The sequence below is a fragment of the Bubalus kerabau genome, chromosome 5 (genome assembly GCF_029407905.1).
Source record: "Bubalus kerabau isolate K-KA32 ecotype Philippines breed swamp buffalo chromosome 5, PCC_UOA_SB_1v2, whole genome shotgun sequence".
Taxonomy (NCBI): Eukaryota; Metazoa; Chordata; class Mammalia; order Artiodactyla; family Bovidae; genus Bubalus; species Bubalus kerabau.
In genome coordinates this window covers 115,363,353-115,379,199 of record NC_073628.1, presented here as the reverse complement: position 1 = coordinate 115,379,199, position 15,847 = coordinate 115,363,353, and the positions used below count along the sequence as shown (strand labels likewise).

At 46.9% G+C, this 15,847-nt stretch overlaps 1 protein-coding gene across 3 annotated transcripts in view; it reads right to left on the bottom strand.

Moving 5' to 3' along the window:
- Nucleotides 1–1,946: 1,946 nt before the first annotated feature.
- TOR3A (torsin family 3 member A) overlaps nucleotides 1,947–15,847 on the bottom strand; it is a 28,647-nt gene continuing 14,746 nt past the window's right edge. Inside the window, exons 5-6 of one of the 3 annotated variants that reach the window (XM_055582796.1) lie at nucleotides 3,326–3,450; nucleotides 1,947–2,800 (exon numbers count right to left, since the gene is read on the bottom strand). In XM_055582796.1, the coding sequence (XP_055438771.1) occupies nucleotides 2,544–2,800; nucleotides 3,326–3,450 (382 nt within the window). In that variant the 3' untranslated portion in view covers nucleotides 1,947–2,543. Of the gene's footprint in view, nucleotides 2,801–3,325; nucleotides 3,451–4,837; nucleotides 5,177–13,222; nucleotides 13,464–15,847 lie in introns of those variants that run through there. The other 2 variants (XM_055582797.1, XM_055582798.1) reach the window with 2 other exon arrangements.

Genomic DNA, 15,847 nt, shown 5'->3' with positions numbered 1-15,847 from the left:
AAGAGGAGGATCAAATCTCTAGAAACTCAACAGAGAAGGTGGTGACTCATCAGTACATCTGCAGAACCACCTCACATCGGTTTACCGTGCTCTTCCTGGCAACCGTCCGTAACTGACCGCCAGCCCGCACCTCCGCACCCCCCTGGACCCAATATCTGCTATTGTCTTTTGCTGAAAATAGAGTATTTAAGGTGATAACTTCTGCCATTTCAAAGTTAGTTTTCCTGTGTCTCTCCCATTTGTACGTTTTATTAAACTTTTATTTTTCTCCTCTTAATCTTAGGTCACCTTAATTACTAGGCCAGCCAAAGACTCTAGAAAGGGAAAGGGGAAAAATTTTCCTCCTCGACCATGTTAAACATCAGTTTATACACCTCTGTACCCTCCACTGTCAGTCCTTTTCTCCCACACATTTTTAGTTTAGAAATTCAGATTTTTCTGAGAACCTCCCATTGTTATCTTTTCCCTCTTTGTATTGCTTGCAATACTTTCCAAACCCGAGGCTATGGCATTTGCAAAAAAAAAAAAAAATCATTTTAGAAACAAGTCATTAAAGCATTGGAATTGGACTACCTGAGTTGAATCCCATTTCTCCACTGACAAGCTCTGTAAAGATAATTAAACCTCTTAGAGCCCCAATTTTCTGTCGTTAAATGGTGATTACATTGATCCCTAAGTCATAATGTTAAGGATTACATGAGGTAGTTTAATCCTCCGTGTTAAGAATTGCGTGAGGTGAGGCAGCACGCGTGGCACATGACGTGTTTGCAAATGTTAAATGACCTGAAACAAACCAGGGGTCTGAGAGAACAGCGGGAAAGGCCCTTCCTGGGCTTTGAGTATGGTGCCAAAATTCTGTGTTCTGAGTACTTGATAAAACACTAACTCATTTAATTCTCAGCCCTATGAGGTAAGCACGGTCATTACTAAGGTTAAACTGAAGTTATCAACAGCTTTCCTGTGGTCTCACCAGCGGGCGGTAAGTGGCTGAGCCGCTGAGCAGTTTCTGGCTCCAGGGGAGTGTGTGGAATTACTGCACTCTGCTGCTCGTCCTGGTCCCGAGGTATGAGGTTCAGACCCAGTATTTATGACATCAGATATGGCTGACCTGTGCTGAAAGCAAGTCAGCTGTTCCGTGGCTCTGAGCCCTAAAGCTGTGCAACGTGCCTTTTAAAGTGTGTGTCTACAGAGTTTAGATCCAGGTATGTTACAGGCTTGGGGGGCTGCAGATTGTTCCCGAGATGCCTTAGACTGAGACAGGCACCTAAGCCTGACTCCCCATTTCACTGTGCAGTTAGGCCAAGTTTACTTCTGTCCCACGGGTGGTGCGAAACCGAGCTCCTTTCACGCGTTTGTGTATTGATGGGGTATCTAAGGTGGCTCGGGCTAGGTGCTCCTAGCCGCGGGGCAGCTGTTGGAGTAAATTAATGTAATTGTTAAATGGGAGAGAAGCAGAAGCGTTTTCCTTTTACTCAGGCTACAGGTGAGAGGGTGGGGAGGACTGTAAATAAAAGGGCCACCTGAGGTGATGACATGAAAGCAGAGCCGTGTGTGATTCCAGAAGTGTGGTAGAAGGGGAGAACCAAGGGAAGGGGCAAAACGGTGAGTACCTCCTGTGTATCTAGAGGCACAGTGCCCACATCTACACGTGGCTGTTCGGTCCTCAAGGACGACTTTAAAGCTGGGAGCACAGGAGTGCTGTTTTCATATATAAGGGCAAGATGCTGTGGAGGCCTCTTCAGTAAGAGGCGGAAATAGCCCGGCTCAGTTGATGTGGTCGCGCAGCAAACGGAGGTAAGTTGGCAGAGCAGGTGACCCCCCTGTCAGCTCTGGGTGCCAGCACACACCCCATCTCCACCAGTCCCCATCCGTACCACCTGGCGCATGGAATTTTGCTGTGGGAGCATGATTACTAGGGCTCAGTAAGAAGGTAAGTAAGCCGAGGGTTTTAGAAAAAAATACAAAATTTTAATCTTTACATATTTTAAGGTCACTAATTTAAGTCTTAAAAATCTGCAGAGCAGGAGACATCTTCACCTATTCTGATTGAAAAAAAAACAAACTTCCCCTGTGCCCTTTAGCCTGAAGCTGTGGCCTGAGCTCACAGATAGAAGCTGCTCAGCCTCCTTCTGGGAAACAACTTGAAAGCTCACCCACCCAGCCTGCAAGCGTGAGGTCAGCCCCTGCCACTGGTAAGCAGAAGTTAGTCTTTCCCTTTCTGTCACCGAGCATACTACAGCCTCAGGCCCAACACCAAGGCCAGGCATCTGCGGGCAGATGCTAATAAATCCTTGGGATGTCTCTCCCACATGACCTCCTCCAACCAGCTGGCTCACATTTCGGAATGTGGCTCTTTAAGGCACCAAGTGATCTGAAGCACTGGCTCTGTCTCTGATCTAAGGCCTCCCCTCTACACACCGCTTGTGTGCTCCTGACTGCTGGTTGCTAGCCTGCCCTTCCAACCCCTTCTGTCCTGGACAATGTGCTGCCACGACAGCCCAGGGTCCATTAGTGGAAGGAAGGCAGCTTCGGGCAGTTTTCATCTAGCCCTCAGGCAGGACATAGCTAATTCTCTGGGAAATAGATTTGCATCCCTGAGATGAGAAGAGCTGTTCCTCCTTGGGGACGTACACCATCATCCTAGCCATTTCGTCGAGGGCCTCTTCTGTATACAGGAGGTCCTGGCTCAGGAAGGCGTCGCGTGCGCACAGCCTCACGTGACGGAACTCCAGTGGCAGGAAGGGGATGAAGAGGTCAATCAGATTTTCCTTCACAAGACGGCTGTGCCCAAAGCCACTGTCTGAAATCAAGAGCAGGGTTACATGGGGTCTGAGCTGGGGCTGAGCCCAGCTGGAGTCGAGGTGTTCCCCCACCCTAAGGCCAACTCCGAGAAGCCTGTCTTAAGTTTGTGTCAAGAACTATGCAACTGTGTTTCCCTTTAGGGAGAGAGGGCAGAGAGGAGCTAGACGTGTGAGAGGGAGAGACAGTGCATGTGCCTGCCAGGCTATGGTTTATCTGATGGCAGAGGCAGAGGTGCAGCGGCCCTGCCTACAACTGGAGGCTGAGCCACTGAGACACACAGTGAGACTTTCTTCTTCAAGGGTCTGTATGGCCAAGGCCAACTATTCTCTTTTTAAGGAATAGTTTTCAGAAAAGGACTTTTCTCATGCCTACGTCAAGCTGATGACAAGAATATTATATGGCACCACCTCTGTGGTCCTGAGTACCCTGTCTGATCTCATGAGCACAACTTCCAGCACATACACGTTTTTCTCTACCTCCCCTCACCAGAGGCCTATGTTCTGCAAGGCTGGCAATCACTTACCTGTGGATGCCACAATCTCAGCTTGGAGGCGGGACTCCAGGTGTTCCATCCTGACTTCTTCCCGGGACTGCCCAGCCTTAAGCAGATTCAGGACCACCTCGTTGATGATATTGCCCCCAAGGTTACTGAAAGAGACAAGTTCTGTTAATAGATTCTGTTGGTGGTGGTTTTTTAAAAATTGGAGTTGATAAACAATGTTGGGTTAGTTTCAGGTGAAACTGATTCAAACTAATCACTGAATAACAAAGTGATTCAGTTATATATATATATTTTTTTTTTCAGATTATTGTCCATTTTGGTTATAAGATATTGAATATCGACCCTCGTGTTATACAGTAAATCCTTCTTGCTTAACTGTTTTATATATACTAGTGTGTATCTGTAAATCCTATACTAATTTATTCCCTACCTCCCGTTTCCGCTTTGGTAACCACATCTTTGTTTTCTGCATCTATGGATCTGTTTGTTTTGTATATAGAATAATTTGAATAATTCTTTTAGATTCCACATATAAGTGATATAATAGTTGTCTTTCTCTGACTGACTTCACTTGGTGTGCTATTCTCTAGGTCCATCCAGCAAATGGCAATATTTCTTTGTTATGGGTGAGTAATGTGCCATTGTGTGTGCGTGTTCCTCACATCTTCTTAAAATAATCATCTGTGGATGGGCATTTGGGCTGTTTCCATATCTTCGCTTTTGTAAAGACTGCTGTTGTGAGCACTGGGGTGCATGTATCTTTTTGAATTACAATTTTCATCATTTCTGGATATGTGCCTAGGAGTGGGACTGCTGGATCAGATGGTAGCTCTATTTTTAATTTTATAAAGAACCTCCAGACTTTTCCATAGTGACTGCACCAATTTACATTCCTACCAACAGTGTAGGAAGGTTCGTTTTTTCCATACCCTCTCCTGCATTTGTTATTTGTAGGCTTTAATGCTAGCCATTCTGACCAGGATGACGTGATATCTCATTGTGATTTTGATTTGCATTTCTCTAATAATTAGTGATGTTGAGCATCTTTTCATGTGTTCGTTGGTCATCTGTATGTCTTTGGAGGAAGGTCAGTTTAGGTATTCTGCCCATTTTGGGGGGCTTCCCGGAAGCTCAGTGACAAAGAACTCCCCTGGAATGCAGAAGATGCAGATTTGATCCCTAGGTCGGGAAGATCCCTGGAGGAGGACTTGGCAACCCACTCTAGTATTCTTGCCTGGGAAATCCCATCAACAGAGGAGCCTGGCGGGCTACAGTCCATGGGGTTGCAAAGAGCTGGACATGACTGAGCATGCACACATGCCAATTTGGGGGGGGGGGAAGTTATTGAGTTGTATGAACTGTTCATATATTTTGGAAATTAATCCCTTGTTACATTGTTTACAAATTATTTTCTTCTTTTCTGTAGCAGGTTGTCTTTTCATTTTGTTGATGGGTTCCTTTGCTGTGCAAAAGCTTTTAAGTTTGATTAGGTCCCATTTGTTTATTTTTGCTTTTATTTCTTTTGCTTTGGGAGACTGATCCAAGAATATATTGCCATAATTTATGTTGGAAAACGTTTTGCCTATGTTATCTTCATGGAGTTTCAATGGTCTCATGCCTTAGATTTCATTATTTTTATATTTGGCTTCCAAATGCACGATCTGACCACTGGAGCCGTTGGTGAGTAGAAGAAAGGAGGTTGAGGGGCCTGGGCCTCCCATCCTCCAGGAAATCTTGTCACAACACAAGTCTACAGAAAAGGCACTGTCCTGCTTGGTCATCCATTCTCCCTGCCTTGCTCTCTTCTGACCAACACTGAGACTGTACAGAGTGCACAAAGATGGTAGGATGTCTGTCTTTCCCTTGACTTCTCTGTATGGAAGGAGAGGCCCATGTGTATGATTCCAGGGCAGCTGGGGCCCGGGGATAAGATTTCAGAGGGCAGAGGAGGGTTCTGGGCACACACAGACCCCACAGTGCTCATCAGACATGAGGCAGGAAGGGCACACGTCCAGGCATGGATGATCAGAGGGCTTGTGGGGGTCAGGAGCTGCAAGCTGCTTGGAGAGGCGTGTGGAGCAGAGGCATGGAAGGCAGGCTGAGGCTGGCATGAGGCCTTTGTCAGCCACTCACGCGGATTTTAGCTTATAGGCCATGGAGAGCCGTTGAAGGGTTGTGAACTTGGGAGTACAGGGTAGTAAGGTGCTCTGAGCGGCATTACTTTCTAATAGGATTGTTCTTGGGCCACAGTGGTTGGATTGAAGAGAAAGCTAGTCAGGGAGCTTTGGGCCCTAGTGCGTGTTTAGAGAGGGTAAAGGCAATGGAGAAGGGTTTAAAGTTAGTGCAGGAGGCACAACTGAGAGGCCCTGCAACTGACGGACGTGAGAAGAAAGACGGAGGAGGCCACCAAAGAAAAGAAGTGTCTGCCTGGAGGGGCCCGCAGCCCGCGCAGCGGAAGTGCGGTTTCAGAGAAGAGGGGCGATGCCAGCTTGGATTTGCATACGGTTGAGTGTTGTGCCCTTGCCTGTGACCTCACCAGGGGTTGTAATTTCACTGGAATTGTGGGTCTAAAACACAGGAAAGAGGACTGTGTTAGAGTGATGAGGGGTAGAGGAAATCTTAGAGGGGGGAAGCTGGGAAGGAGGAAGTGGAGCCAGGAGCTGGCGGCAGGTCATGCTCCCCGCTCCTGGGGTCCTCCTCTCTGCCTCACAGTACTCACGTCCCCCCCCAGGCCTTCTGCTAGCTCCTTACACAAACTGAGCTCTGCCCTGCTTTTTTCCTCCAGCCCAGGACAATGAGGGAGTACGAGTGATGGAAGCAGGGAGGCAAGGGAAGGAGCAAAGAGCCAATATTTCCATTCTGTCCTCATCAAGCTCTGAGTGGCTGACACTCAGGTACGTTAGCTCATCTGTCTGCTCATTCAGCCTTTGAGTGTGTCCTGGGGGCTGGGTGGTTCTCTGCCTGCCTGCCTCCACGGATAGACAAGGAGGACACCTCCTGGGGCAGGCATCCTTTCCTGCCAAGGGATGCAGTCTTCCTTCCTTTAGGGGCCAGTGTGCCCGTCACAGCTCCATTTCACTCCCGAGGCCAGGAGCCCCCAGCTGGAGGGCCTGGCATGGATGAGGGGAGGCCCCACCCCTTGTCCCCTGCTCAGCCAGACTTCCTCTGACCTCTGCAGGTGGGAAAGCTGCTTACGTCAACTCTCTTCTACTTCCTGAAGCTGCGGTCCTCCTCTTCCTGTAGGAAGGCCTACTGGGCAGGTCATCTGTGTACACGCCAGACCACAACTGCGTCAGCTGAGGTGAGACCTACCCATCCTGCATAACTCACGGGAGGTAAAGGCAGGTCTATACGTGTGCAGGCTGCAGGGCAGGCATCCAGGGTGAAGGGGAGAGGACCAGGATTCACTCACTCAGTGCCAGGCACAGACTCCAGTGCCGTCCCCATTTGCACTCAGAAGGCCACCTGACAGGACGTCTGAGATCTCCACCTCCCTTCTGACTTTTCTCCTCTAGTCCCACAGCCAAGGGTCTCTCTTCTTCCTCCACGTTTCAGGCTTTATCTCACCCACCAGTATATAACCAGGGCCCCTTTTCTATTCCAACCCAACCCCAACATTATACTTTTTAACAGAGCTTGCCCTCGCAGAGTGCTTCAGTTCCCTTGCACATCCTCCCAGTTCACCTGTGGACTGGGAGGTCTGAAGGGACGAGGGACGGAAGGCCCCCCTAGTGATGCTCCCTCTGCCCTGGCTCTGGGAGGGGACAGCGTGTGGTCTTACTAGTCCTAAGACCCCAGAGGACAGGGACTCAAAGGATTCTCCAGAACCGTGCTCGCCAACCCCAGCCTGGACCACTAAGTCTTCCCTAAAGAACAGCCACAAACTCGACTTGAGCGTCATCTCCCCGAGCCTTCGTTTCCTAATTTGTAAAAGGACAGACCAGAAGCAGATGATTAAGAAACCCTCCTTAGGTCACCTTAGATTTGATTGTCAGTCAACAAATAGACATTTCCATAAGTACTTTCTGTGTGCTGGGGTACAAGGCCTTTGATTCCATGAACAATTTACACTTGTATAGTTCTTTTAATTTTTAAAGCCCTTTCTATCCATTCTTCTCCTGACTGCAGCCCAAAGAGAACAGGTATTAATTCTCTCTTCACTGTACAGCTTCAATGGGAGGACCGTGGTTCTGATCTCCAGAGTTCCACGTGCCTGTCCAGCCCTGTGACACCATTCCCAGAGTTTCTATACTTGGTGGAAATGGGCAAAGGTAGTTTTCTGGTACCCAGCCAGGGGCCCTGATTTCCTCAGGCCCAGGGGCAGGACTGGTTCTGAGGGTTGGGGTGACTCTAGCTGCACCCCCGCTCCCCACTACACTCCCTGCTTCAACTGCCACCTCGTTTCTACCATCAGGCACCACCACGTTGCAGGGGGGCCAGCAAAGCCACTAGCACTTCAAACAGCACGCTCAGGATTTGCTTCAGGGTTAAGCCGCCGGCCTTATACCAGTGATTTGTTTACACCATCCGTGCTTTCCTTTCAAATGTAAGAGTCCTCGCCACATAGGTGAGGTCACTGTAGAAATCAAGTCCAGAGACACCGTCTTCCCCCGCCCATCACCAGAACACCCGATGGGGTCTAGAGGTGCTGCTTTGAGGCTGCCTGGGGCAGCGAGGTACTGCGCCATAGGGTCAGTCTGGCTGGCCCTCAGGCTCCAGACAGACCACCCAGGCCTGTTGGGCCCCACTGGCTCTCACAGGCTGGGCCCACATCAGAGTCAATGGAACTGGAGGCCCTGTCCTCGCCTCCTGTCACCACTGTGCGTCCTCCTCCCCAAGGGGCTCAGAGGCTCCTCCAGGGCCAGCAGGGTCTCTGCATCCCGTACCAGAGTAGGCCTGGTGGGTGCAGCATCTCCCCAGACCCTGCCCTCACTGGGACCCTCTGGCCTCGGACAGGGCACAGAGGCCCGAGTAATGGGGGGAAGGGCAGGCGGTGGGTTAGAGGAGGGCAGTGCTGGCGGGCCAATGACTAAAATACTACAACGGCTGCCTAGAGATGGCAGGGGCACCTGGGTCACGTTAGGAAATCCTGCCACCGGTGAGGGTGAGGTTTTCTATGCCGAGAACTGGCGGAAAAGTCAGCGTCTGGGCACCTTGGGCCAAGTTGGGGAAAGGCTGGCCACGGCCATTGCCAGGAGGCAGGAGTGGGCTCGGCCGAGGAGGAGGAAGGAACCAGGCAGCGTGGAGGGAAGAAGCCATGCACAAAGGCAAAGGATCCCTGCAATAGGAAAGGGCACCTGAGGCGGCCGGGCTCCAGGCTTCCTTCAACAGTGGTTCTGGGCCCCCACCCCTGTCCGGGCTTGGGGACCAAGATGACTCCTTATCTGACCCTGCATTTTGGAGTCCCCACCTAATTCACCACAACAGGAAGAGATCCATAGTTCCGGGCTGCCTCAAAAGAGCATGAGTAATACACAGCTGAGGAGGAGAGCTAATTCAAAGCATTTACTGTCCTTGCCTCCTAATTCTGAACCACAAATCACAGCAGAAAATCTTTCCCTGCTTTCCTCTTAAAATAACCTTGGCGGCTCCTCCGCCTTCCTTCACAATGCACTGCAGTGTCCTGTCAGCCTTACTTACAGAACAAAATCGCAGCTCACTCCTCTATTCTTTCCAAGCCTCAAGGGAAAACCAGACCCCTTAATTCTCTTCACAGTGAAAGTCGCTCAGTTGTGTCTGACTCTTTGTGACCCCATGGACTATACAGTCCATGGAATTCTCCAGGCCAGAATACTGGAGTGGGTAGCCTCTCCCTTCTCCAGGGGATCTTCCCAGGTCTCCCGCATTGCAGGCAGATTCTCTACCAGCTGAGTCACCAGAGGGGTATGCTAAAGCTGGGGAAAATCCCCGAGTGAGCATGTACTGGCCTGCGGGAGGAGGGTGATGGCAGGGAGGAGTGGTTTGGCTTCCACCGAATGCAAGACGCTGCTTGTGGCATTGAAATCGAAACTGTGATCAAAAACTTCCCCCACAGCAAAAGTCCAGGGCCAGATGGCTTCACAGCTGAATTCTAGCAAATATTTATTTTATTTATTTTATTTTTTTCCTGACAAGCTCCTAGCAAATATTTAGACAAGAGCTAATGCCTATCATTCTAAAACTCTTCCAAAAAATTGCACAGGAAGGAACACTTTCAAACTCATTCTATGGGGCCACCATCACCCAGATACCAAAACCAGACAAAGAAAGAAAATTACAGGCCCGTATCACTGATAACATATGCAAAAATCCTCAACAAAATTCTAGCAAACACAATTCAACACATTAAAAAGATCAAAAAACCATGATCAAGTCAGGTGTATCCAAGGGGTGCAAAGATTCTTCAACATATACAAAAGATAAAAACCCTATGATAATCTCAATAGATGCAGAAAAAGCTTGACAAAATTAAACACCTGTTTATGATAAAACTTCAAAAAATGGGCATAGAAAGAACCTACCTCAACTTAATAAAGGCCATATATGATAAACTCACAGCAAACATTATTCTCAATGGTGAAAAACTGAAAGCATTCCCTATAAGATTTCTCACCACTATTATTCAACATAGTTTTGGAAGTTCCTAGCTATGGCAATCAGAAGAAAAACAAAAGGAATCCAGATCGGAAAAGAAATAAAACTCTGTTTGCAGATGACATGATCGATACTGTACATAGAAAACCCTAAAGATACCATCAAAAAATTACTAGAGCTAATCAGTGATACAAAATCAATACACAGAAATCACTTGTATTCCTGTATACTAAGTGAAAAATCAGAAAGAGAAACTAAGGAATCAATCCCCTTTACCATTGCAAAACTTTAAGACACTGATGAAAGAAATCAAATATGACGTAAACAGATGGAGAGAGATTCCATGTTCCTGGGTTGGAAGAATCAATACTGTGAAAGTGCCTATACTACCAAATGTAATCCACAGATTAAATGCAATCCCTACCAAATTACCAATGGTGTGTGTTTTTTTTTTTGTTTTTGTTTTTTTACAGAACTAGAACAAAAAAAGTCTCACAATTCATATTTCCAATAGACCAATGAAACAAGATAGAAAGCCCAAACCCATGCACCTATGGATATCTTATTTTTGACAAAGGAGGCAAGAATATACAATGGGGCAAAGATAGTCTCTTCAATAAGTGCTTCTGGGAAAACTGGACAGCTGTCATTAAAAGAAATTAGAACATTGAGTTTTCTTTGTGTATGGTGTTAGGCAAAGTGGATTAAAGATCTAAATGTAAGACCAGAAACACTCTATGACATAAATCACAGCAAGATCCTCTATGACTACCTCCTAGAGTAATGGAAATAAAAACAAACAAGTGGGACTGAATGAAAAGCTTTTGTGCAACAAAGGAAACTATAAACAAGGTGAAAAGACAACCCTCACAGTGGGAGAAAATAATAGCAAATGAAACAACTGACTAATTTCCAAAATATACAAGCAGCTCATACAACTCAATGCCAGAAAAACAAACAACCCAATCAAAAAGTTGGCAAAAGACCTAAACAGACATTTCTCCAAAGACGACATACAGATGGCTAACAAACACATGAAAAGATGCTCAACATCACTCATTATTAGAGAAATGTAAATCAAAACCACAATGAGGTACCATCTCACGCTGGTCAGAATAGCTGTTATCCAAAAGTCTACAAACAATAAATGCTGGAGAGGGTGTGGAGAAAAGGGAACCAACCCTCTTAAACTGTTGGTGGGAATGCAAACTAGTACAGCCACTATGGAGAATGTGGAGATTCCTTAAAAAACTGGAATTAAACCATCATATAAGGGCAATCCCACTACTAGGCTTATACCCTGAGGAAACCAGAATTGAAAAAGACACATGTACCCCAATGTTCACTGCAGCTCTATTTACAACAGCTAGGACATGGAAGCACCTTAGATGTCCATCGACAGATAAATGGATAAAGAAATGTGGCACATATATACAATGGAATATTACTCAGTCATAAAAAGAAACACATTTGAGTCAGTCCTAATGAGGTGGATGAATATAAAGCCTATTATAGAGAGTGGCTGCTAAGCTGCTAAGTCGCTTCAGTCGTGTCCGACTCTGTGCGACCCCATAGATGGCAGCCTACCAGGCTCCCCCGTCCCTGAGATTCTCCAGGCAAGAATACTGGAGTGGGTTGCCATTTCCTTTTCCAATGCTTGAAAGTGAAAAGTAAAGTGAAGTCACTCAGTCATGTCCAACTCTTAGCGACCCCATGGACTGAGTGGAGTAAGTCAGAGAAACAAATATCATATACTAATGGATATATACGGAATCTAGAGAGATGGTGCTGATGAACCTATCTGAAGAGCAGCAATGGAGACAGAACAGATGTATGGACAAGGCTGGCAGGGGAGGAAGGAGAGGCTGGGATGTATGGAGAGGATAACATGAAAACATACATTACCATATGTAAAATAGATTACCAATGGGAATTTGATGTATGACTGAGGGAACTCAAACCAGGGCTTGGTAACAACGTAGAGGGGTGGGATGGGAAGGGAGGTGTAAGGGATGTTCAAGTGGGAGGGGACATCGGTAAACCTATGGCTGATTCATGTTGATCTTTGGTAAAAACCAACACAATACTGTAAAGCAATCATCCTTCAATTAAAAATAATTAAAAAAAAAGAAGCTGCTTGTGATGCATTCAAGTTGGGCCAAGAGGGACCCAAACTTGACTGCTAATAGAACTTGGGGAGGAATTTCTGTCAGCAGTGGCCACAGGACTGGAAAAGGTCAGTTTTCATTCCAGTCCCCAAGAAAGGCAATGCCAAAGAATGCTCAAACCACCGCACAATTGCACTCATCTCACATGCTAGTCAAGTAATGCTCAAAATTCTCCAAGCCAGGCTTCAGCAATACGTGAACCGTGAACTTCCCGATGTTCAAGCTGGTTTTAGAAAAGGCAGAGGAACCAGAGATCAAATTGCCAGCATCTGCTGGATCATGGAAAAAGCAAGAGAGTTCCAGAAAAACATCTATTTCTGCTTTATTGACTATGCCAAAGCCTTTGACTGTGTGGATCACAAAAACTGTGGACAATTCTTCAAGAGATGGGAATACCAGACCACCTGACCTGCCTCTTGAGAAATCTGTATGCAGGTCAGGAAGCAACAGTTAGAACTGGACATGGAACAACAGACTGGTTCCAAGTAGGAAAAGGAGTATGTCAAGGCTGTATATTGTCACCCTGCTTATTTAACTTCTATGCAGAGTACATCATGAGAAACGCTGGCCTGGAAGAAACACAAGCTGGAATCAAGATTGCCAGGAGAAATATCAATAACCTCAGATATGCAGATGACACCACCCTTATGGCAGAAAGTGAAGAGGAACTCAAAAGCCTCTTGATGAAAGTGAAAGTGGATAGTGAAAAAGTTGGCTTAAAGCTCAACATTCAGAAAACGAAGATCATGGCATCTGGTCCCATCATTTCATGGGAAATAGATGGGGAAACAGTGTCAGACTTTATTTTTGGGGGCTCCAAAATCACCACAGATAGTGACTGCAGCCATGAAATTAAAAGACGCTTACTCCTTGGAAGGAAAGTTATGACCAACCTAGATAGCATATTCAAAAGCAGAGATATCACTTTGCCAACAAAGGTCCGTCTAGTCAAGGCTATGGTTTTTCCTGTGGTCATGTATGGATGTGAGAGTTGGACGGACTGTGAAGAAGGCTGAGCGCCAAAGAATTGATGGTTTTGAACTGTGGTGTTGGAGAAGACTCTTGAGAGTCCCTTGGACTGCAAGGAAATCTAACCAGTCCATTCTGAAGGAGATCAGCCCTGGGGTTTCTTTGGAAGAAATGATGCTAAAGCTGAAACTCCAGGACTTTGGCCACCTCATGCGAAGAGTTGACTCATTGGAAAAGACTCTGATGCTGGGAGGGATTGGGGGCAGGAGGAGAAGGGGACGACAGAGGATGAGATGGCTGGATGGCATCACTGACTCGATGGACGTGAGTCTGGGTGAACTCTGGGAGTTGGTGATGGACAGGGAGGCCTGGTGTGCTGTGATTCATGGGGTCGCAAAGAGTCGGACGCGACTGAGCGACTGAACTGAACTGCGGACTTTGTGTTGGAGCTGCCATAAAAAGATACAGTTGGACACTTGATTTCAAAATTCACTTTCTGCAAAGCCATTTCCAGAACCCTTGGCACCGAGTAGAGCAAAACAGGAAATGGAGTGCAGTGTTTATAAAGGGATCAGTCCTGCATTGTAAGGTTGCAGATCTCAACACAGGAGCTGGAGAGCTTTTCATTGACATTATACCCTGAATTCCAGGCCAGTGACTTCCTCTCATGATCAGTGAAGAAACAGACTTTACAAGGCTGGGGAAAGAACTGGCCATGTTGGACTTCATGGGAAACTGTTCTCCAACTGTTTATACCTTGGAAATTTTTAAGGATAGTTTGTACTTAAATTTCAACTAATATGCTGACTTGAAAACTTAACGCCCTTCTAAGAGTCCCTTGGACTGCAAGGAGATCCAACCAGTCCATCCTAAAAGAGACCAGTCCTGGGTGTTCATTGGAAGGACTGATGCTGAAGCTGAAACTCCAATACTTTGGCCACCTCATGTGAAGAGAGTTGACTCATTGGAAAAGACTCTGATGCTGGGAGGGATTGGGGGCAGGAGAAGGGGACGACAGAGGATGAGATGGCTGGATGGCATCACCAACTCGATGGACATGAATTTGGGTAAACTCCGGGAGTTGGTTATGGACAGGGTGGCCTGGCGTGCTGTGATTCATGGGGTTGCAAAGTCGGACACAACTGAGCAACTGAACTGAACTGAAGAGGGGACTCCCAGCACATGAACTATTTTACAGAGCTTTAGCAATCAAAGCAGTATGATCCTGGCATATAAACAGACACATAGATAAATGGAACAGAGTGGAGAGCCTAGAAATAAATCCATGCATATATGGTCAATTAATTTACAAAAGAGGAGCTAAGAATATGCAGTGGGGAAAGGACAGTCTCTTCAATAAATTTATTAGGAAACCACATGCAAAAGAATGAAACTGGACCACTGTCTTATACCATACACAAAAATTAACTCAAAATGGATTAAAGATGGAGATAAGATGGTAGAGTAGGACATGAGCTCACTTAAGACAACTAACTCCTGAATAACCTTTGATGAAAAATGCTGGAACCAACCAAAAAAGGTATCCTACATCCAAAGATGAAGAAGGCACAATGAGATGGTAGGAGGAGCAAAACTGTGATAAAATCAAATCTCATACTGGCTGAATGGGTGACCCACAAACTGGAAAATAATTATATCACTGAAGTTCTCCCACAGGAAAGTTCTGAGCCTCAGATCAGGCTCCCTAGCCTGGGGACAAGGAGACATGAGATAATCCGTCTTTCGAAGCCAGTGGCATTCGGGCACAGGAATTTCATAGGACTGAGGGAAACAGAAGCTGGGTCTTGTCCCTCTGGTGGGCAGGGCCATGTCAAAGTGTCAAGGTGTTTAGCAGGTAGCTCTATGCTCAGGAAGACTTTAAGCAGTCTGTCTGCTGATGGGTGGGGCTATGTTCCCACCCTATCAGCCTGGGATGTCCCAGCACTGGAGCCTACTGCCGGTTGGGTGGAGCCAGGTCTTGGTGAGAAAATGGCAGCCTCCAGCAGGGCTCACACCGATGAACACCCCCAGAACTACCACTGTAATGGTCTTTGTCCCTGCAATGAGCCACAGCCACCCCCCGCCTCTGCGGGAGGCCCTCCAATACCAGCTGATAGGTCTTGCCCAGGCTTTTATGAAGTCCCTGCTTTTTCCCTTGGATCCTGGTGCACATGAAACCTTGTGTGTGACCTCCAAGAGTAGGGCACAAGCCTCAAACCTACACAAGCCTATTAGCCTCATCCACCAGGGGGCAGACAGCGGAAGCAAGAACTACAGCCCTGCAGTCTGTGGATGGAAACTGCAATCACAGAAAGTAAGACAAGATAAGATGACAGAGGAATGTGTCCCAGATGAAGGAACATGATAAAACCCCAGAACAACAACTAAGTGATGTGAAGAGAGGCAACCTATCTGAAAAAGAATTCAGAGGAATGACAGTAAGGATGATCCAAGAAAAAGAATCACTAGAAAGAGAATGCAGTCACAGATCTAGACGACATGGAATGTTTAGCAAAGACCTAGAAGAAGTAAAGAATAAACAGCACTTCCCCAGTGGTCCAGTGGTTGGGAATCCACCTGCCAATGTAGGGAACATAGGTTTGATCCCCGGTCCAGGAAGATCCCACATCCCACAGCTACTGAAGCCCATGCACCTAGAGCCCTTGCTCTGCAACGAGAAGCCACTGCAGTGAGAAGCCTGTGCACTGCAATGAAGAGCAGCCCCTGCTCACCGCAACTAAAGCCTGTGCACAGCAACAGAGACCTAGTGCAGCTTAAAATAAATGAATAAAATTTTTAAAAAGGATAAACAAACTGATGAACAATTACTGAA